This window comes from Sparus aurata, chromosome 11 (assembly GCF_900880675.1).
Source record: "Sparus aurata chromosome 11, fSpaAur1.1, whole genome shotgun sequence".
Lineage (NCBI taxonomy): Eukaryota > Metazoa > Chordata > Actinopteri > Spariformes > Sparidae > Sparus > Sparus aurata.
Window position 1 is genome coordinate 30,709,348 of NC_044197.1, and position 21,960 is coordinate 30,731,307.

The window sequence follows — 21,960 nt, forward strand, 5'->3', positions numbered from 1 at the left end:
TTATCTAAGTAAATTTGGCTCTTGACATTTTCTGTGTACCGTTTATCAATCTTTGATTCATCTTTGCAATCTTACTGCAACATGGGTGGAAAAGCACATTTTTATACTACACATACTAAAAAAACGTTTAAACCCTTTCACTCAATATTAACACAAACACAGCGTTTTTCGGTAGACATAATAAAAAGCCCACTTTGGCTTGTTTTTCTCTCCCCACACATTGTGTTAATACGTTATATTTTACAGCATGTCCTTATCTTGATTTTAAAATGAAAATAAAACTCAAAGAGCAAAATGGTCAAAGAGACAGTCTGATGCTGTGCTATCTAACTTCACCATCCACTCGTCATCACATACTGGTACGGCATCCATTGGCCAAACACACTGTATACATTCAGTTGCCTTTGTAGATCTTTCACTTTTTAGCAAGCAGATCTCTAAGCAGATTCTGTGTTCCCACCCTCTCATCTCATACATGATAATGTGACTTTTCTAATGGAGGGTCAATAAGCAGGTCCTTTTCCCGGAGTCTAGAGTAAATAAACCCTTCAGCCGGACGTAGCTTTCATCCCTACAGCCCAAAACTTGTGGGCCCATGGCCCAGTGGGCCCAGGCCACCACTTACCCTAAAAAACCCATGCATCAAACATGCAGCACTAATCAGCCAATCACAAAATAGGAATATTCCTCTCATGACAACTCAGATTTGCAAGTGAAAAATGTGAACTATTCTCTGTTCAGTCCCATGCTGGTTTTCCTTCAGGGATTTGGTTTTGGGGGTGGGGTTTTTGTTTTGATTAGAGGAACATTTTTGACGGCACATCCAGGGCCACCCACGAAGCCAGTTAGCTGTGCAAAGGTTCCACGAAGCTGTCTCAGTAAGAGATAGCTGTCACTTTCTCCTTAGCAGGAGAAGGAGCTCTACTGTGTCAGATAGCAGACAGAGCAGGAAGAAAACCAGAGACCGACATTAAAAGGGAAATGTGGTATCAACATTTATTTTTATAGTATCCCAGTTTCTCATTTTCTCCTGCCTCTTTCCCTCTCACTCACTCTCTGTCTCTCTCCGTCCTTCTCACAGGAGCGAGTGATACAGCAGATACTCTTTTCCAGGAGGTCTTGGGTCGGAAAGACAAAGCTGACTCTACACGCAATGCACTCAACGTCCTGCAGCGTTTCAAGTTTCTCTTCAACCTGCCACTCAACATTGAACGCAACATCCAAAAGGTACTGAATAACAATAGAAACATCAGCACATGTATGACTATTAAGTACCCAATACAAAATGAATATTGCTTCCCTTTGTCTCCACACCAGCACACTTGTAATGCTGTCATTTGAGTCCTAAGCTGCCTGTAGTGAGACATTGGATCATTCATCATCAGGGAAAGCCTTCAGCTCTCTGTCAGGTGACGGAGGAGGTGAAAATATGTTTTGCTGTTTAACTCTCAGAACTTTTCTCAAGATAGTGTTTACACTTTCCTTTTCATGAGGCTTTTGTCTTTGACTTGATATACATGAAACTAATCTTGAGTTCATTTTGCTGTCATAACAAAACATTGTCATTGCAAATCATGGTAATATTGTCAGAGAACAGTGTTTGCTCTGGCCGGTACACAGAATGCGTGGCTTAATATTCATCAGTTAGGATAAAACACTGCAAACATAATGGCCCCCATGAGAAGCAATTACAGGTCCATGAGTGTGTTTACTTTCACCTCATATCACTTTACTTAACTTTATTGTCCCTCCTCAGGGAAACCTTCCAGTCCCAACAGCAGCCTGTAAAAATACAACAGCAAGCAAGTAGCACATACATACATAGTAAAACCTAAGAAAAACAACAACCATAAAACACTTAAAAACAAAGAACCTAGCACCTAGAAATCATAGAGTCTCTTGTAATTGTTTTTGCTTTTTTAACCTAAGCAATCTAAGCATTTACTTTTTTGGGAAAGCGAGCAAGGCCTGTACCCCAACCACTCCCAGTGTGAATGTGTAACTGTGAGAATGTGATTGAAGCTGTTCTGAAAAAGAGACTATTGCTTTTAGTGAAACTAATAGATAAAGGTTAAAAAACACTTCATGTGTCTCTGTTTGAGAGCTTTAATGTATTACATTATATCAGCCTGTGTAGTTGATTCACATAGCAAAAACTGTTTGAGCATACTGTCTGAAAATCTCACAGTCCTACAACCAAAAGACCAGTCAACATTGTGGGGTTCTGTGAATTTTAATTATTAAATGTTACTTCAAAGTTAAAGCTCTCTTTAATGCAGTGTTTCCCAGTATTTATATTGAAGTATATTTGTTTTATTGCACAGATTGAATGGCTGTCATCCATTTTGATTGAAGTAATTAACCTAGCTGACTTCTCTCTCTCAGGGAGATTACGACGTGGTGATCAATGACTATGAGAAAGCCAAGTCTCTTTTTGGCAATACTGAGGTCCCTGTTTTCAAAAAAGGTTAATATATTTTTTCATTGTTCTTATTTAAAAAAATGAATGATATAAAGTAAAAATCTGATGTTTTTTCAATTGTTTTTAAATAAAAACTGTTTTCCCATTACTCCGCTTTAGTGTATGCCGAGGTTGAGACAAGGATCGGAGCTTTGAGGAGTCTCCTCTTGGAAAAACTGCTGCAGACCCCATCAACACTGCACGACCAGAAGAGATACATCAGGTCTCTTTACAGTTATTTCATCTGTATTCCTTCTAGTCATCATGATGTTTGCTGTACACACCTCATACTCTTTGATAACAATAATCTACAAGCTGTGTTTTCCACATTTCACAGTCTTAACATGTGTATGTGTACTTTAATTATACAGTCTGATACTCCTCTGTTAGACTCATTTTGGATTATTTGATGTCTCTCTGCGCCATCGTTCACCAGAACTTCCTCCAACTTTTGTCTGTCTGCCTCTCACTTTTCTCTGAATGTTCACTCTTCTTTTCAGCTTTCCGTTGTCCCGTTCTCTTCTTTCTGTTTCTGTTTTTCTCTCTTGTCTCGCCTTTCTTTCCCTCTTTCTGCCCTCTATCCATCTGTCCATTCATACTTGTGGTCTCTCCCGATTTATTATTGTTAAGACCAACCCGTCAGGATCACAGAGACCAGTTCTCAACCACACGGCAACATCTTTCATCTTACTGCATTAGGCACGGCTCTGAACGCCCACTCAGCTCCTGTTTACTCTTGCCAAAGGATGGTGAATGGTGGGAGCTGTGTGCATGTGCGTGTGTGTGTATGTTTTGTACCCTTGAGTGCTTAGACCTCTGAAAGATGCCACCTAATAAGAAACAAATGAGCAATCGGTTCAAAGGATGACAGTAGAGGGAGCCAGGCCACAGCTCAGAGTCATGTGTCACCCCACAGGTCTCTGAAGAGAAACAGTAGATGGATGAAGGTGAAGTGTTCAGAGAAGGGCAAGAGGATTGAAATAGCCTTTTTTATAGCTGACATTCTTTCATCTTCCCTGCGTATATTTATGCAGTAAGCAAAGCATTGAATTTGTAAGCATCTATATTTACACACTGACTTAAAACCCCTATGGAATTCTTATACGATTTATGTAATAAATTCAAAAAACACATCCACACGCTCAAATGCTGCACATATTTGGTGTGCACATGCTTTTTTTGTTCAGTTTGACACAAGTCTGATACTGGGTGAGCAGTGATTTGTGATGATGATTATAACACCACACACTTACCAGGCCAGTACAGGTGTTAAAGATCACTAACATAAGCAAACATTTTATTCATATTTTACAACTAATTAAACTAAAGAAAGCTCACAAAATGTTTTGGTGTGTTTACTTCCTTATGGAATGTTTGCACCACTGAGTATTAGTATTTTCAATCTTGAACTTGCAAGTTTTCTTGACAGGGTACCTTTTGAATGATTCATAATGACTTGTGATTAATCTTTGCTGTTTGTTTTTTTTTTTGTTTTTTTTTTTCCATAATTAATGAACATGCCTTTGTCTCTGGGGTATTTTTGTATCTTCTTTTTGTAATTTGAATGTAAGTGTCCATGTTTTTCTACTTCTTGATTGTAACACTGAATTCTGGTTTTGCCTTTATATGGTATCCACAATGAATGCTGTGGATGTTGATGCTGGAAGCCTTTTATGGCCTTTTATTGACATCTCTATGAAATGTATATCTGAGCTAATTGTGAATTTATGCACTCTATACAAATTAAGGACAAATTGAATTGATATAAATGAATGTAGAGATATAGCAAATGCAGATGCCACGAGGTATCTCTAATGAGAGATGAGCATGGAGAGCAGAGTTTCCTTGGAGAATCATTGCCTGTGAGCATGAAGCTGTGCTGGTATTTTGCGGTAGAATACCATACTAAGACACATTATTTGCTGTATTAAAGTATTTATTTTCCTTTATCCTTCAGGAGTCGATAGTCAAATGTTGCCTCATAGATTTCCGAGTGTTCTGCTCCCCCCTCTTTCCTCTGATGTCTACTGTACCTGCAAACTAGCAGCCGAGCACAATAGGAGTATGTTTTCCTTTTTCTTTCATCTGTAAATTTGACACACCTGTGTGCTTTGGTGCAGGTACCTGTCTGACCTGCACGCTCCAGGCGACCCAGCATGGCTGTGCATCTACGCTCAGCACAAGTGGATCCTGCAGCTGATGCAGAACTGCAGAGATGAGTTCATCGGTGGCCAGCGAGGTGACTAACTCACACAAGCACGCACATGTCTGAGCTTACTCGCTTTACACGACGTGAAAAGCCTCTATTTAGTGTTTCCAATCAAGCAGCTGGAGGATGTCATGTGAGTCTGAAGGAAGCTGAGGGAAGAGAGAGAGCCAGCTGCCTCTCCGTTGTACCAGCTCTCCTCCTGCGCCCCCCCCTCTATCACCACCCACCCCTGCCTGAGGCCCGACTGTTTATTTTTTCATGAATGTATGAATAAGATGAAAGTGAGGGAGCATTGGCTTTGGATTTGGATTTCAGGGCTTGACATGTTACTGCACACGCACACATACAAACTCTCTTTCTCACTCACACACAGCTTCACAGATGGATTGGAGCAATTAACCCCAATTAAGCTGTTTCTCTGTTAAATCAGCCAGCAGAAAAATGTGAACGTGAAACCATCCACTCAGGAAGAACAGCGATTCACCAGACACACACACACACACGCACACTCACACTCCTACACCCGTACTTACACAAAGGCACCCATACAGATACATTGTGAGTGGGTGGCTGCTTCACATAGTGCAGCTGGAACATAAACATGTCTAATGCTAAGGGTAACAGTGGTTTCCGGGGCTCAGGCTTGATGGATCCGGGGGTTGGTTTGCTCCCTGCTTCTCCACAGTTAAATATCATCTTGATTATCATGTCAGGGATGGCCCCTTTTCAATCCACACGTGCATTCCACAGCAGAGCAACATGTGGCAGTGAAGGAGTGAAGCTGCAATTGCATGCAAATCACATTCAACCCAGGTATTCTGAAAATTGCTGCTTGCAAAAAATGCACTGAAACACATAGTGAGAAATGCACATTTACTGTTTATTTACTTTAGTATAACAGAAAAAGTATAAAAATATAAAATGCAACTTTTTAATTCAAGAGGAACATTAGATCAAAAGATATTCTATATACTATACAATGCTGACAATATATAATTAAACAAAATAAACAACACAGTGTCTTCCAAGAAAAATGACTTCTCCAAACAAGACTTCTGAACTTCCACTTCTCTGGTTAAGTTCCTTTAGGTTTAGCCAACTAGAGCTGCTTGGTTAAGATGAGAGAAAGATCACCTTCATAATTAAAAAAAAAAAAAAAAAACTTGACTGTTTGCAGCAGGCAAGACCTGAGTTTGAGTTTGTGAAGGCTTTTCTGCAATGGTGTTAATAACATCACAATACCTCCATCTCTGCCACCAAGAGAGGACACACAACCACATTAGGTCACTTTTAATGAAAATGTAAATGAAGGTTGTTTTAAAGGCACCCTGTGAAGTTTTCTCCTAAATAAACACAATTCTGTTTACATTTGGTGTTTCTCATCAAAACATTTGCAAAACAGAATTTTTTGAGAGTGACACAGAAGGTTTTTCAGGCTTCCAACTTTTTGGGCACATAGAACTTGCTCAGCAGAGTCCTCGTCTTGGAACCATTTTAATTTTTATTGGACCAAATATAACTTCCAATAACACAAAAAAGTCATGTTGTCAGTGTTTGAGAGCTCTGAAAATTGAATTCAGCTGTTTCTTTCATGGAAAAAGTATTTTTAGTGATTATTTTGATTTTTGATTAATCTGTCGATTATTTCAATGATTATTTGTTTAGCCTATGAAATATCAAAACACTGAAAAATGATCATCATTAAAATTGCTTCTTTTGTCATACTAACAGTCCCAAACCCCCAAAAACTGTTAATTCACTATAATGGATGATAAATGTCTGCAAATCCGCACATTTAAGGAGCTGGAAGCACAAATATTTTATACTTTTGCTTGAAAAATGAATACAAAGATTAATTGAATATGAACATGCAAAATTACAAATAATACACATTTTCTATCATTTGACTAATCAATTAATCGGCTTATCAACTATTCCACTAATCATTACAGCTGTAGTAATTGTCATGTGGTCTGCAATTCTGACTGTGGCCACTTGGCTAGAAACACCACATAGCACAACGTTGTTCCTGGAATGGTGGCCTGGGTGCTAGTAAGAGCACACAATACAAACACAATGGGGACCTCGTCTAAACAGCATGACCACTGGTCATAAACTCCTACTCTGACATATTTCAGCAGTTGACCGACAGTGTTATCTTTCTGTGAAGATAATCTTCATATACATAATGACAAAAAGCACTTACATAAACAAGCATACAATCCTTCTCTTTTTCCGTCATTACTTCTCTTGTTGTTTGCCACAGCCTGCTGTCTCCTGTCCCTTCCGCTGTCACACTTAACAGCGAGCCCCCCTATCCCCACCTCTTCCTCTCACGCACACGTACACCTGGTAGCTATTTACCATCCCCGCTCTTTGCTGCTCACCTCTCGCCCAACTACGAAACCCGTGCCTCTTGAAACATCCATCCACCAAGGCAGCCCTTGAACAGCCACCATCATGAAACCACATCCACCACAAAATCCCCTCGACCCAGTCTTCCTCCTCCTCCCTCCCACCCTCATCCCCCTCTCTCAAATAGCCAGAATCCCCCTAACGGAGTACCTCACAGCCTCCCCCTCTGCAGGAGGCCTCCTGCTCTTCCTCCTCGTATCACATGTACCAGCTCAGTGTATTTATAAACCATCTTTTATGCTATTGTCAGCTTCACACGTGGCAGGGATTATTCCACTGTGATGGATCACTCATGTTTGCACTAACTAATGTCATATTCTGTCTCTTCTGTTTCACAGTCCAGAATATAAGGTCAGGGGTTGTTCTGGTGTAGTTATGATTCCATTAATTACCATACAAATTGTCTTAAACGTGAAATAGACCCATCTGTCTCTGTTGTAACAAAAGCCTGAAGTTTTCTGGTGAGAAGGCAAAGCAGCGCAAGTCGCTTCCGTATGTCTAAACACTCTCGTCCCGCCCTGGTGCTGCAATCTGACTCTGCTCAATTCAATTATAAACTGCAGTACTCTTACTTCCTGAACAGCTCTTCTTCTGCCAATATCAATACAATTATCAGGAAATTTTGTTCGTAGGAAAATAGGTTTGTCAGTGAACAATTACAGGGGTTTGAGTGTTCGTACATGAAGCATGCAGTTGTGATTTTAGGCTCCGTCGGTACCATTCTTGGAGAAGCGTGTTAATTATTATACTTCAATTAGAATGGTAATCATGTGTTTGCATGTGTATTGGAGCAGGCAGGTATATCTAATTTTCAACTTTTTTTCTCCTCAAAGAAATCAAGGAACTCATTGTCTTATCTTTTTTACTTTATTATCTGTTTAATATAAAAAAGCTGGTGAAAGAAAGCATTAAAAAGTGCAACAACAACAAGCTGAAATAAAATGCTAGGGTAAAACTGATGTACTGTTTTTGTCTTTACTTTTTTAATACCAGACGCATCTTCTCAGCTGTCAATGCTTCAAAGGAACTTTAATTGCCTTTTAATCTGGGGGTTCTCTCGTGTTGAGCAGCAGGATGCGTAAAAACCTTTGGCTCTGTGAGGACAAAAAAATATGACCAGGAAGTCACTTTTTTATTTTTGCGTAAATTGAAAAAATAATGATTACAAGAATTACAAATGATAAACAGTGCAAGAAGAGACAGAAGAGTCTGTGGCAATATTTGAAGCCTTCACCTAAATAATGTTAAGGTATCACAAAGTTGTTTTGAGAAAGTAAAACCATTTTAACATAACAAAAAATCATATGAAAAATGTATTCTATAATAATGGTGTATGTTTTGTTTTCGTTTGCGTGGGAAGTAAGCTAAATTTAAACAGGAGTCAGTAAGATATGTGTGTGTGTGTGTGTGTGAGTGTGTGTGCATGTGTGTGTTTGACTGTGTTTAGAGAGAAAGCATGCGTGTGTGGTCAGGGTAAGTGACCCCTCGAGGAACAGGAACTCCTCCAACCTGCGGAGAAGCATCAGACCTGATGAGGAAGTGAGCAGGTGACACACATTGTCTCAGTGTCTTCAACACATGCATACACAGCGGTTCCTGTATTTTAAACCTTCAGACTGTTTGCAAGGAACAGCACAGCAGCATGAAGATTAGTTTGAACACATAAAGCCACCCTGCACACACATAAGCACTCACACCTAAACTGTCACACACACACATACACATTCTAAGGACGGCGGGGGTTCAGCCGACACCTGGATCAACAGCAGCTCTCATCCCTGTAAAAAGAGAGGAGAACATCACAGAGACAGACAGCACAGCTCCATAAGGGGTGTGTGTGTGTGTGTGTGTGTGCGTGCGTGTGTGCGTGCGTGCGCGCGTGCGTGCGGGTGGGTGGGTGGGTGTGTGTGTGTGTGAGATGTGAGAACGCTTGGTGTGTTTACAGATTCAAATGACTCAAATGAAAATTTCCTTACATTTTCTTGTCTGGAGGTCTGTGTTGTGTGCACAGTCGGTTCAACCGCATTTGCTCCTTTGCTTGGGGATTTCTCAATACTTGCTTGCACACTGTGTCAGTCTGTGACTCACCAGAACACTCTTCTCTGTGTGTGTCAGACACATGTTTTGGAAATGTGGCCATCCATTTCTCTTCGTGTAGACAAACTACATGTAGGCGTATTGCAGCGTTGCACTAACTCGTCTGCAGAGTTTCATTTTCATTGTAGTAACTTTGACCCCCTCTCTATGCTGCCCTGTTTCACTTTCATTCCTTTGTCGACTTTCACCCTCTCTTCAGTTATCTTAAAGTCATCTCATGGAGTCATTGCACTGTAGTTATCATCTCACTAGCCGAGATAGGAGTGTGTGGTTGCAGAACGACTTGCTCGTTTGTCGCTGCTCCAAAGCTCCCTGTTGCCATCTAGTGGAGCTCTGGTTTTTGCCTGAGGATCAGCCGTAACTGAGCCCAGTGTGGCCGACGTAAACCCACTTAACCCCGGTGCTCACAAAGCCCACAGCTCTGTTTCCTCACCCTGGAAACAACGGGACATTCTCTCAGCTGCGGGCCACGGCAGAGACCGATCAGAACACAAATAAAGAAAGGCCGAGAGGGGCGAGGGAGGATTGTTTGGTGTGAAAGCCTGCTGAGCTTATTGAGGAATGTGGAATTATGAAAATGGCTTATTTGATTATTTGATATCTCAAGTATGTGTTTCTCTTTCCTCCGAGTTCATTTCTCATATCTCGCCCCCTTCCCTCTCTTTCTCCCCCTTTCGTTCTGTCTGTCAGTAAGTGTCGGAGCAGTGGACTCGGAGGGGGATACCCGTCCGTCTGCCCTAGGCAGGCTCGGCCACACGGCGTCTCTGAAGAGAGGGGGCAGTCTACGAACACCTCGACCACGCAGTGAGCACAACAACCATCTTACAACTCAGCAACGCATTCGGTGCTGAGAGGGGTTTCCCTGTTTTAGCCTCCCTCTGCTTATGTTTGTTTGTGTGTGTAACACTTCTTGTCATATACAGCGCTTAGGGGAATCACAGTATATGAGTCGTGCATAAGGGAGCTGCAGTAAACGTACAAACATAAACAAAGCTGTTGTACCTGGAAGTGAAATATTTCCTCCAGTGATTCTTTGAAGCACGGTTTGCTGGTTCACCCTTTAAACCCCCTAACACCTTCCAGTACATCATTGATGTGTATTTAGTGTCAGTGGATATGTGTTACAGTTGGGCAATATGGCCTTGAAATAATCCTGCAGTATTTTTAGGCTTGTTGTGTTTACAGTACTAGTATTATAAATACAGTATTATAAGTACAGTATTAGTAGTACAGTATAAGTACAGTATTATAAGTACAGTATTATAAATATCTTTTTAATATGTTGATGTTAAATAATGTGTTTTTGAACAAATATCTCATTTTCGATTTTTGCGACAGTAATGTAAAGATGGCTATTGGTACTTGATAAATACTCATCAGTATTGTGAATATAATGATTTATGGGTGAAGACAAGTATTAGAACAAGACGATAGATGATATATATTCTCACATTGGATTAACGATATAATGTTATATTATATATAATTATGTATATATTGCCCAACCCTTGTTTGTGTAATAAAGTATGTGTCTGTCTGTGTTGCAGCCTGGCGTTTTGAAACCCCCCAGCAGGTGCAGTTTGTGGAGAAGCTGTCAGATGTGGTGATCGGTCAGTTGCCCAACTTCTGGAAGCTTTGGATTTCTTATGTTAACGGAAGTCTTTTTAGTGAGGTAAATACCAGTGATGAGGTTTTACAGTGACAATAAACACACAAAGTTTGTTCATACCTGACATTAATATGCATCCTTGGTGATCCAATCACAAGTGGACAGCTCTGAGTCTGTCAGTTCACACCTGGCTTTAGGATGTGTCTCAACATTCAGTCAGATCTCACATCCCCACTCTATGTGAAAATAAACATATCTATCTTTCCATTTGTAAAGACCAAATGTGTTTTTAATCAACAGACTTACATTTGTAGCCAACACTCAACGAATTGACACCTTTATGACACCAAAAGAAATATCTGAATGTATACCCTTTGTGTCTTTATCCACGGGCAATCAGAAGAACTGTTTACTGAAGGCCATTTGGTAAAGATGTTGACAGTCAATAAAATGTCCTCTTTAGTGAAAATACTCACAGGTGATATTTATTTTAAAGGGAGTTTAAAGGAAATGGGGTTACAAATTAGTTACAAATACTACTTTTAGCGCACTTCAGATGGATTCATCCGAATCACAAAAAATGTTTTCCCCCTTACCTTTCTAGGTATCTAACGCTTCAGATACATGAATTTGGTCTCACAAAACTGCTAACAAAAGTGCAGTGTCAGATTTGGAATAAAGGCAGAAAGACAAAACAAAATAGAAACAGGGATCTGTCTGGATGATTTGTTTGAATTTGAAGATGATAATTTTATCCCTCTGCAGACCGGAGAAAAATCTGGGCAGGTGGAAAAATCAAAGAAGAATGCCAGACAGAGACAGAACGACTTTAAGGTATGAATCATTGTGACTGTCATACTTACTTTAGTTTTTAAGATTAACATCAGCATAACATTTTGTTTGTACGTGCGGTGTGTGTTTTATAGAAAATGATCGAGGAAATGACTCACAGGCTGGTGAAGCTTGTTCGGGGTGCTCTTCTCCCTACCACCCTGCCACAGACAGATTTAAATCTTTACGGAGGCTGGGAGAACAAGACAGAGCTCACTGGAGCCTGGTTGACACAAATCATCCACACCGTCAGGTTCTCACTCTGTGTTTGAACTTTTGTGTCTTTGATTATGTGCAGTTCTGATATCACTCCATGCCTGCCATACCATTTAATGGCCTCTCTCTCTCCGCTACCTCTACTGTCTCTCATCCAGGGGTTGCCATGATGCTCTGTCTGCCCTGGAGATCCCCAACGATTTGCTGCAGGTGATCCAGGATCTGCTACTGGAGATGAGAGTTCACTGCCTCATGGTGACTCTGCTGCACACTGCAGAAGGTGAGAGAGGACTCTGTGAAACAAAATACAGATGACGCTGAATTTGCACCACACTCCTCTTAAACACATGACAACAACAGAATTCCTCTGCCAGTGATATTTTTATTATCCATTATCAACTGGATTTTGGTATTTTAGATATTCCATCTTTTATTTTTAAATACTAAGAAGAAAATTAGTAAATTCTTAGATACGTAGCAATAAAACTAAACAGAATATTGTTTTTACAACTTGTTCGCACTGGAAAACTAATTTTTATTTAATGATGGAAAGGAAAATATTCTTGGAATTTAAAATCAAAGATTCAAACGTAAAAATTAAAATGGTGGCATATGTATTTAAGAATGACAAATGATGTGAAATGATAAAAAACAAATAACAAACACTGAAGCAATGTGGACTGCAAGCATTGTATCAATTCTTGTTAGCACAGAATGGTCAAGTATATTAGTTTGTTGTGTACGACTACTGTAACTATTGGTGTTTATTAGCATGTAATACATTCTGTAAACAAGCTGTATGTCTTGTGGAACTGGGACACAGACACAGATCATAAGTGCAGATTTATAACGGCACCATTCTTAAATGCAAACACAGCACAGGCGATAAAGAGACCTACCTGTTTGTGCTGCATTCCTTTTTTGAGTATTTTGCGGTCAGTGTCCTTAACTGTCACCTTTTACCTCTTACAACTTCTAGGGAAGTAATGGAGAAAGTGTTATGAGACTAAAACCAGACATGCCAGTTTCACTTGTGGTTAGTCATGGTCATTTTTAGAAGAGTGACTGGTTTTCACTTAACTTTCCACCTCACTCACATCAAATTGTGGTCTCGACACAAAGAGCTTGATTTTGTATCGTGTTGGTGTTTTATCCCAGAAGTCCTTAACTCTGATCATATTTCATTGTAACGAGCCTGTGTGAAAGTGATCAAACTTCAGATGTTGAAAGGGTTTTTTTTTTGGTCTGTGACTTCAGTAAACTGCAGAAAAGTTTCAGGTAATTGTCTCTCGATTTATTTTTGTGCTTTGTACACACTCAGATGTCAAGAGGCTCGCTGAGAAGGAGGACTGGGTGGTTGATAATGAGGGAATCACCAGCCTGGTAAGGATGTGTTGTTGTAGTATGTCATATCATAATGAGAAATGATGGATACCCCAGCAAACTGTCAGTCCCATGTCAGATATGCCCTCAAAGACACACATCAATATCAGTATTGCACTTTAAATGGTTGTTGTTTTGTAGCTAGGTCTCTCTCTATCAAAAAAAATAAAAATAATAATTTTCTTTTTCTTTTTTTTAAGATTTCAAACGATTTTGTGTCATAGAGCATCTCCCCTGACCTTTAAAGATACAGGATACTGTGTTTGTGTTGCTGTTTAGGTTGCCAACCTCATATGATGAAGACAAGAAATGAATATCTTCAGAAGGCAGTTTTTATAATCTGTGTTTTCTTGTTTTATGCGCAGCCTGCGCAGTTTGAACAGTGCGTGGTCCAGATGCTGCAGTCACTCAAAGAGCCTCTGGAGATCAAACCAGGAGAAATAAATGTAAGAAAATCGCCCACAGTCATCAATACAAATAACTAGAGTAGCAGAAGTATCTGTTGAATCGTTACCACAACTTGCCTTGTGAAGCCCCTGTTTGAGTGCTTGCTCTGCTACGTCAGTGTCTGTCATCTGTTTGGCCAGTCCCAAACATTTCCCATACTTGAACGTCTTCCATTGCAGAGGGTACTGGTGTCAAACATGCCCTGTCACTACATGCTGCTTCCTTTTAGGATGTGTCAAAGCCGAGAACAAATAACTGAACTAAAATCAATAAAGTTTAGTCAAATGAAATATTTATTCTCTTTTTAGCAGTTTTCACAAAGAAGTGTTCAGTTGGTCCTTTCAACGCTGTTAATTTTTTGGACACGCAATCAACGTCCGCAGGTCGTGACCCTCGGCCCGCGCTATAGTTTGGGAAATCAGGAAGTGAGGCAGGGGGGGCGGCTGTAGCTCAGAGCTGGTGGACCAGTGATTGGAAGGTCGCTGGTTCGAATCCCGGTTCCCCTGGGGCAGAACTGAGCTACATGTTGAAGTATCCTGTCGAAGATACTGAACCCCAAAATTGCTCCTGTAGGCACCTTGTGTGGCAGCCTCTGCCATCAGTCAGAGTCCTGCCATGAGCTGGTGACTCATCCAGGGTGTATCCTGGAGCCCATAGAGTTAACTGGTATTGGCCCCACGACCCCTTGAAAAGTGGTAACATCCCTTCGACCCTCATGGAAAAAGCAGAAGGAAAACAAAATGAAAGGAAGCAAGGCAGCGTCCACGTTGTGGAGGGCAAGCAGAAACAAACCTTCTTGAGCAGAAATCAATTAAGAAAAGGATCTTGAGTCTCATACATACTAACATCTTAAATATCTGTTAAGAATGGATTTAGAGGGCGGACAACGCCAATACTCGGAGTGCTGTGGTCGGGATACGCTCTGACATCTCAACAATCCGCGACTTCGTGATACAGATGCGAGTTGATGTAGCCACCAATCGGGAGGACATGGCGAAGCTAGCAGCCATAAAAGCTGCAGAGGAGACTGATGAATAACATGAAAATGCATTAAAGGGCTCTTACACCATCCCAACACCATCTCAACAAATAATAAATACACTGGACTTTTGCTCTCTCTCAATTGGATATTCTGACTTTGTGGCAAGCCTGGCTATAAGATGAGGCCATAAGATGAGACTGTTGTTCACTCATGATGGACTAATATGGACACATGTGCAGACACACATGTAATCTGTATGTACTGTCTAGAGCTTGAATTCAGCTCTATATGCTACTGCTGTAATATGTTTTGTCAAAGGTCATAACAAAAGAAAAAAAGAGAAGAAAAGAAAAAAGTAATTTGCAAAAGACAAGAAAAGATCAGAATGAAGATTTTATACTGTGGGTAATGGGGGCGGGACTTGATAAGCTTTGGCTTCTCCCGCTTTTCCCTTTCGGCCATGTGTGTTGTATTATTTGAACAATGATGAAATGTGATGCTTATGAATTGACATGTCCGAAACAAACAACATAAATAAAAAAAAAAAATAAATAGATGCATATTTTGTGACTGTTTGTTCAGGTGCTGCAGTTGGATCAGGTCCAGGATCAGGCCACAGAGCTCAGTGTGAGCATCATGAAGGTAAGATCTATTCAGCCAAACTGACAGATATGGTCACATTATGGATCCTTTGAACAGCACCCTAAAAGCATGGAAAAGCAGTATTGACATTAACTGTTTTATTATGGAACGTCTTGCCTTATTTGAATCGAGGGTCTAAGGAAGGAGGAAGTCATTCAACGTATATTGTACAGTTTGTGAAGCACACTGAGGCATTCATCAGGGGCTATAAAAAATAAAACTGATTTGATTGACATACTCACTTGCACACAATTGAATCATCTTTTTTCCTGATGTGTGCGCATGCTTGATGCTCTCATATCTCGATTATAACAATACTTTCACTAACATCAGGTTGTCTACCTAATTTCACTGTTGGACCACAGACTACAAATATTTTGCCTAATAAAATGGGCACACCAAGAATGTCAGCTGTGTCAAAGCTACATGTTTGTAAATGTTACAGTATCAGCTGAAAAATAAAAAAACAGGAAATAAACAAATCTGCAGATTTCACATAGCTCCACAATGCAATTCAACCAGTTTCCTAACTGGAAGTGACTGCTGCTGTTAGTGCAGCATGGCACTGATTTGTTCTTTACCAAAGGAATAACGGAAAAACAGTTCACTGAAGCACTGACTCACCTTCTAATCTGTCATCCAAAGCTGTCACTAGCTGACAAAGTTTATCATATAGAATAAGAGAGAAGGTCATGATCTGTTTTCATTTGTTTGACTCAGGTTTTCATAAACTGCTTGGAGCAGCTGAGCACTAAAACAAATGGAGACATTGATACATCTCAGTAAGTATTTTGACTGATATCTTTGGTTCTAATGTGCACAACTGTGAAAATGTGTTAAAATATTGTGTGTGTGTGTGTGCAGCAACATTTCAGTGGACCTGTCCTCTCCAGATCGGTTTCCTGGGGTTCAAGAAGGCTTCAGTCCAACATCTGTGAGTGTGATGGGTTTTTTTTTTATTATTTCCTATAAACTGTTTGGCGTTTAGATCACCTGAAATCCTCCATGTGGCATCACCAAAGCGTGGGCTCTCTCCTCCACACAGCCAAACAAACACGTGTGTCACTCATTCAAACCACGAAATGTTATCAGGCTGTTTCCTGGTTGTGGACAAGAAGCAGATACATCCTCATTTCCTGTAAGTTGTTTGAGATGTTAGAGAAGGGGGTAGCGCAGTGGAGGAGGACGAGGAGGACGATGAGGAGGAGGAAGAGCAGGGTGTAGAGTGCTTCTGGTAAAGGGAAATGGAGCAAGATGCAGAGGGGGTTTCCCCAGCCTGAATATGTGTAGCTGGGTGAGGCAGCCCAACTCGAAGGAGTGCAGCTGACCAGAGTTAACACTGGTGTCACTTATGATATAAATGTTTTTGTGTTTGTCCATCTGTCAAGCTAGAGACCACCACATACAAATGAGGAGAGTGGTATCTGTCTGCCATTACTTACACAGCCCTCTAAAGTCTCTTATCTTGTCTGTAGGTCTGCCATCTTGGTTAGACCAAGTGTGAAAAACAAATTGCTGCCGATGACGACATCATTTGTGGTTGTCAATATGTAGGCTAACCATTCAGTCACCACTCTTCAGTGTTTGTGTGTTTGTTCATTCCTATGAAGTGCTGTGTGTTTGTGCTTTTTTTTTTAAAGCACCATTTTTAGTATAAGAGTTTGAGAACGAGGACGTTTTAGAAAATGAGGACATGTACAGTTCCAAAAGTGAGACAACTTTTTGAATGGCAGAACATTTAAGATTAAATTTAGACACATTTACATTTTGACATTTTTAAAAAGTTGGGCATTTTTGCATAGGGCATTTTAGAACAGGAGGAATCAGTGCGGAATTGTGGAAAGACAACACATATTAAGAAGACGTGGACAAGTTTAAGATGCAAAGATAGGGCCTTTTAGAAGGTCGAATACTTTTGGAAAGGACATTTTCTGTAAACAGTTTCGACAACGCTTGATAGAAGACAGTTTTGGAGGTGATGATACTTTATAAAAGTGACTTTAAGAAGTGGAGCCATTTTAGGAAACTGAAAACATTTCAGCAAAGCAAGGACATTTTTCAAAGTGAATACAGTCTATTTAAGAGACTATTTAAGAGAGTAGCAAGCGAGCTAATGTAAGGAACGTTTAGATAGTGAAGACATTTTTGATTAGTGTGGGCATTAAAAGTAAAGACAAGTTTAGAAGTTAAAAAAGTGAGAACATTTTGGTTGAGATGGAATATTCAGAGAAGTTAGTACGTATTTGAGAATGGGGGACATTTTGTGCGGTCTTCACTTCTACTAACAAGGTTGTAGCCAGGTTAAAGGTAAGGTTTGGTGCCAGGCCTGTAGTTGTGATGGTTATGGTCAGGGACTGGGGAACACATTGTCTCCGAAAGTCCTCACAAGTATAAACGTGTTTTTGTGTGTACAGGAGCAACGTCTACTGATCATCCTCAGTAACTGCCAATACCTGGAGAGGCGCACCTTCCTGAACCTGGCCGATCACTTTGAGAAACACGGCTTCACGGGGACTGAGAAGATCACACAGGTCAGTGCCACACATGATAATAAACATGTCAAATTTAGAGCTGTGCTTTAAATAACTGTAGAGACTTCAGGTAAAGACAGAAACACTCTGTGTCACTCTGCTGATGAGAAGTGTGCTGTGTTGTCATTTAAAATAAAGCTGATGAGAGATGCTCATTCTCTTCTGAGCAGAGATATGACTCCTCTTTAAAAAGAAAGTAAAGGTCATGGATGTCTTGGAAGCTCAGTTCAACTTCATTACCCCTTTCTCTTCTTCACACATATACTGACACACAACTGAACACAATGACTAATGGCTGAATCACAAAGAAGTGTTCAGTTGGGTTTTCCTGTAAAAAATAAGTGAACATCATTTTCTTTGAAAGATTATTTTGACTTACTGAGCTTGTGTTTTTCTTTTTTTTGTATTAAAAGAGCAAAATAAGCCTGACAGTTTGATTTTAATCTTCAGATATCAACCCAGCTGTTAATAGAGCTTTGAATTCCCCTTTTATGTCTTTACCAAACAACACAGTGAAAACTGTGAAAGATTGCAAATTTTAGAAAATAAAGTCACAAATTCTACAAACAGGATATTCATTTAATAGTCTCCCATCACATACAGGGCTGCCTGACAGCTCAATATTAGCATTTAGTTATCATTTGGCTTTAATCAGAAACACATATGGATGACACATCATGAGACGACACATTTTTTTTAAACAATGTTTCTAGGAAAATAATCATGTTATTTAACAGATCAAAACAAAACAGTCATCAAAGTTTTCGTTTTCACACATTTGATGACTAGCTAATGTAATGCATAAAAGTGGGTCTTTATTCATTTCGGTCACTGAACATCCTTATTTTAGATGTGATGTTGCATACTAGGGATGTAATGGTTTGAAAATTTCACACCGCGGTAATAGTGACCAAAATTATCACGGTTATCGGTATACTGCGGTATTTTTAAAAATCTCTTCAAAATGTTGAAAATACACTGATAAATTGAAATAATTTCATCAAGATTTATATTTAAATATATTTATTACATATTAAAATAGTCCAAATCCAAAACCTTAACAAAATACTACAAAATCAACATTAAATAATTATAAAAGAATGTATCAAAACTGTGCAAAATAGGTCATTGGCTTTTTGTGATGAGGGCACATAAGCAGCCTGTTTTTGAAACGTGTCCTTTAATGTCTGCGTTACAGTGGTAGAATGAGATGTAGTGGCAGCAGCACTCGATTGGCCAGCAGACCCTCTCTGTGAAAAAAATGAATAGAAAATGTCATTATTAATTATTTCTGTCATTGTTACTTAATACTAAGGGTGCAACCAACAGATCACAAAACTCACAATTTAGATCACATCACTTTTGTGAGGAACAGGTTTGATAATTTTTTAGATCAAAACAAAAAAGGATTATTGTTGTTAAATGAATTATGAAAACTCTATTTTGGCTCTTATTTCTATCTAGACACGTTATATTCACCATTTTATATTATTCTTTATATATAGTCTCTTCTACAAATAATCCACAAGTGCTATATATTTCTGATATTACTTGCATATATATTGGCTGTCTGTCTCTCTGTCTGCCTGCTCGTCTGTTGTCAGTGGACTCGGTCAATCTGATTGGTCAAATGTCTGCTGAGCCACAGGTAGACGCTGCTCCAGTGAACGGAGCTGAGATGAAAGTCAGTCGTCTCAGTCATTTTGTGTTCACTAACTCAGTCTACCCAATACGTGTTTGTCCTCCCTCCGCCATGTCTTCTTCACTACATAACAAGCGCACGTTGCACGCTGCGCATGCGCCGCGAGTTTTCCACACCGTGGTTACCGACCGCGGCGGTTACCATGGTAATTAAAACTTAAACGGTAACCTTCACCGTCGGGAATTTTACCGTGGTTTACAGTGACATCGGTAACCGTTACATCCCTCTTGCATACACTTGTCATATCTTTCATACTGGAATTCTTATTTTCGTTACTCCTTTGACAGCTTCTGAATTTTGACAGGTGATGCTGTTTTCTGTTTTGTATCATATAATTATTTTTTTGTGGGACTTGGACTATTGGTCAGACAAGGTGTCAACATGGCTCATACAGATACAGGAGTTCAGAATCTACATATGAGGATTTTCACTCTGGTTGACAGAAGCTTTCAAGATACAAATACAGTAGGGGTGCCAGGATTTGGGTTTGAAAATCGATCGTTTCAGTTTTGATCATCAATTCTAAAAGCAAGATCTGTGATATTCACAGTATTTTTGTTCTCTCCTTCCCTGCATTCTTGCCCATGTCCAGAGAGTGTTTTTTAATGAATAATTTAAATGGAAATGATAGTTGCCAGGGCATTAACCAAGGATTTGTTGACCTTCCCAAGCCAGATGTGACATCCAACCATGGTTTAGCCGTCATTACTGAAAAAAACAGTTGGAGATGGATTATTAGTCTCCTGCTGAATAGATTTATTTCAGCATGTTAGGACTGTGAAGTGGCAATAAAAATACTTACTAAAGATACTTCCTTTCTTCATTTACTTGTGGTAACATTATGTATTGTTGACCTGCCAGGTGAGTGTGGACGCTGTACGACAGCTGGACAGAAACCTCTTTGAGGCCTACATTGAGAGACGAGCTGACCCGATCGCAGGCTCTCTTGAGCCAGGCATCTACGCCGGATACTTTGATTGGAGAGACTGTCAACCACCTACAGGTACTGTTCACCACACTCACTGAGAGCTTGTCTGTCTGCATGCTGTCCATGTGATAAAACCTGGGATATGTCTGAGATGATGAGGGGAAATCACCCGCGGCAAGCAGTAACTGACCCCATTGTAGCAGAAATTAGCTTGTGGCATGAGAACTTGACATATCTGGTGTGATGTGTGTTGTTGTGGTTCTCATGTGTCATGTGTGGAGTACGGCTCTTTGATGGCTTACTGTAAACACCCCTAACATCACTCTGTTGGTCCCCCCCAAGAGTCTCGTGGCCTTTGTGCTCAGCTGTGGGTGTGCAGCAATGTGTGTGTGTGTGTGTGTGTGTGTGTACACATGAGTTTAGTTTGACTTTTTGCTCACCAGATGCACTCCAAACCCAGGTGAAACTTAAATGTGTATATGTGGTTTACCTTCGCACAGGATGTGAAGCAACATGTCAGTGTGTGTGAGAGCTCTGGGTGAATCCTCAGATGGGCAGCAGCTCATTACACAGCTTTAAAAGCAGCACTGATCGAAAGTCAGGCCTTGCTCTGGTTTGTTCCTGTCGCTGTGAGTTTGTGTGTTTGGGCTGCATGTGAAAGAGGAACATTTTGGACACTAAACCACAGATCTAGGATATGAGACTTTCACTTGTTGCACTTGTGTGTGGGACTGATGTTGGTGTGTGGGTGCTGCACGGCATTAGAAATCCAGTTTCAGTACTTTCAGTCTGTTGTTGTCTCTTTTTGTTTCACTGTTTGATGCAACACATTAACTTTAGTCTGTCCTTTATATCTTTATCTCATCGCAGAACTGAGTAAAGTCAAAAATAATATTGTTAATTCATTTTGATCTTTGGGGGCACCATATTGGTAATCTTTTTAGAGTCAAAAATGTCATGAATTAAGAATGAATAGTGAACTCGTCTTGCACACATTTTTATCACAAATGATAGTGGTAACTGTCATTATTTAAAGGAGCAGTGAAAATTCGACCATTACTTACATGCTGATGTAACAAAACAAAACATGTCTGGAGATTAACCGCAAAACAGTGTTGCAGCATTCTCCTAAACAACTGAAGTAGCTGTGGGATCCTTCTCCTCCTCAGTTTAATATCAGTGTCATTTCTCATATACAGTCAAACAGAGTTGTTGATGAGACAGATGAATGTGAAATGGCGGGGCAGAGGGTCCAGCAGCCAAGGATTACATCCCTTCCCCTCAGCAAAGATAATTGCCTATGGGGGCTGCCATGACAGATAACTACTTCCGCTGGCGGTTTTCTGTTTCCGGTTGCCTTGCAACTGCATGATGGCCGCTGCCGCTAAGCTAGCCCTAAACAACTAGCGTTAGGTCATAAGTGCTATATTGTTTTTAAAATGGTCAGGTACAACATGTGCCGTTGTTGGTTGCCACAACAATTCATGAAATTTGAATTTTTTTTCAG

The 21,960-nt window shown here is 40.1% G+C and overlaps 1 protein-coding gene across 3 annotated transcripts in view; it reads left to right on the forward strand.

The window, feature by feature from the left end:
• Positions 1 to 21,960, forward strand: part of exoc2 (exocyst complex component 2) — a 54,590-nt gene that overhangs the window by 27,410 nt on the left and 5,220 nt on the right. For 2 of the 3 annotated variants that reach the window (XM_030433520.1, XM_030433521.1), the window contains exons 8-23: positions 1,082 to 1,227; positions 2,386 to 2,467; positions 2,582 to 2,684; positions 4,582 to 4,700; positions 9,873 to 9,986; positions 10,730 to 10,854; positions 11,557 to 11,625; positions 11,718 to 11,875; positions 11,997 to 12,118; positions 13,160 to 13,221; positions 13,587 to 13,667; positions 15,233 to 15,292; positions 16,013 to 16,074; positions 16,157 to 16,226; positions 17,707 to 17,823; positions 20,387 to 20,528. In XM_030433520.1, the coding sequence (XP_030289380.1) occupies positions 1,082 to 1,227; positions 2,386 to 2,467; positions 2,582 to 2,684; positions 4,582 to 4,700; positions 9,873 to 9,986; positions 10,730 to 10,854; positions 11,557 to 11,625; positions 11,718 to 11,875; positions 11,997 to 12,118; positions 13,160 to 13,221; positions 13,587 to 13,667; positions 15,233 to 15,292; positions 16,013 to 16,074; positions 16,157 to 16,226; positions 17,707 to 17,823; positions 20,387 to 20,528 (1,632 nt within the window). The remainder of the gene's footprint in view (positions 1 to 1,081; positions 1,228 to 2,385; positions 2,468 to 2,581; positions 2,685 to 4,581; positions 4,701 to 9,872; positions 9,987 to 10,729; positions 10,855 to 11,556; positions 11,626 to 11,717; positions 11,876 to 11,996; positions 12,119 to 13,159; positions 13,222 to 13,586; positions 13,668 to 15,232; positions 15,293 to 16,012; positions 16,075 to 16,156; positions 16,227 to 17,706; positions 17,824 to 20,386; positions 20,529 to 21,960) is intronic. The other variant, XM_030433522.1, reaches the window with a different exon arrangement.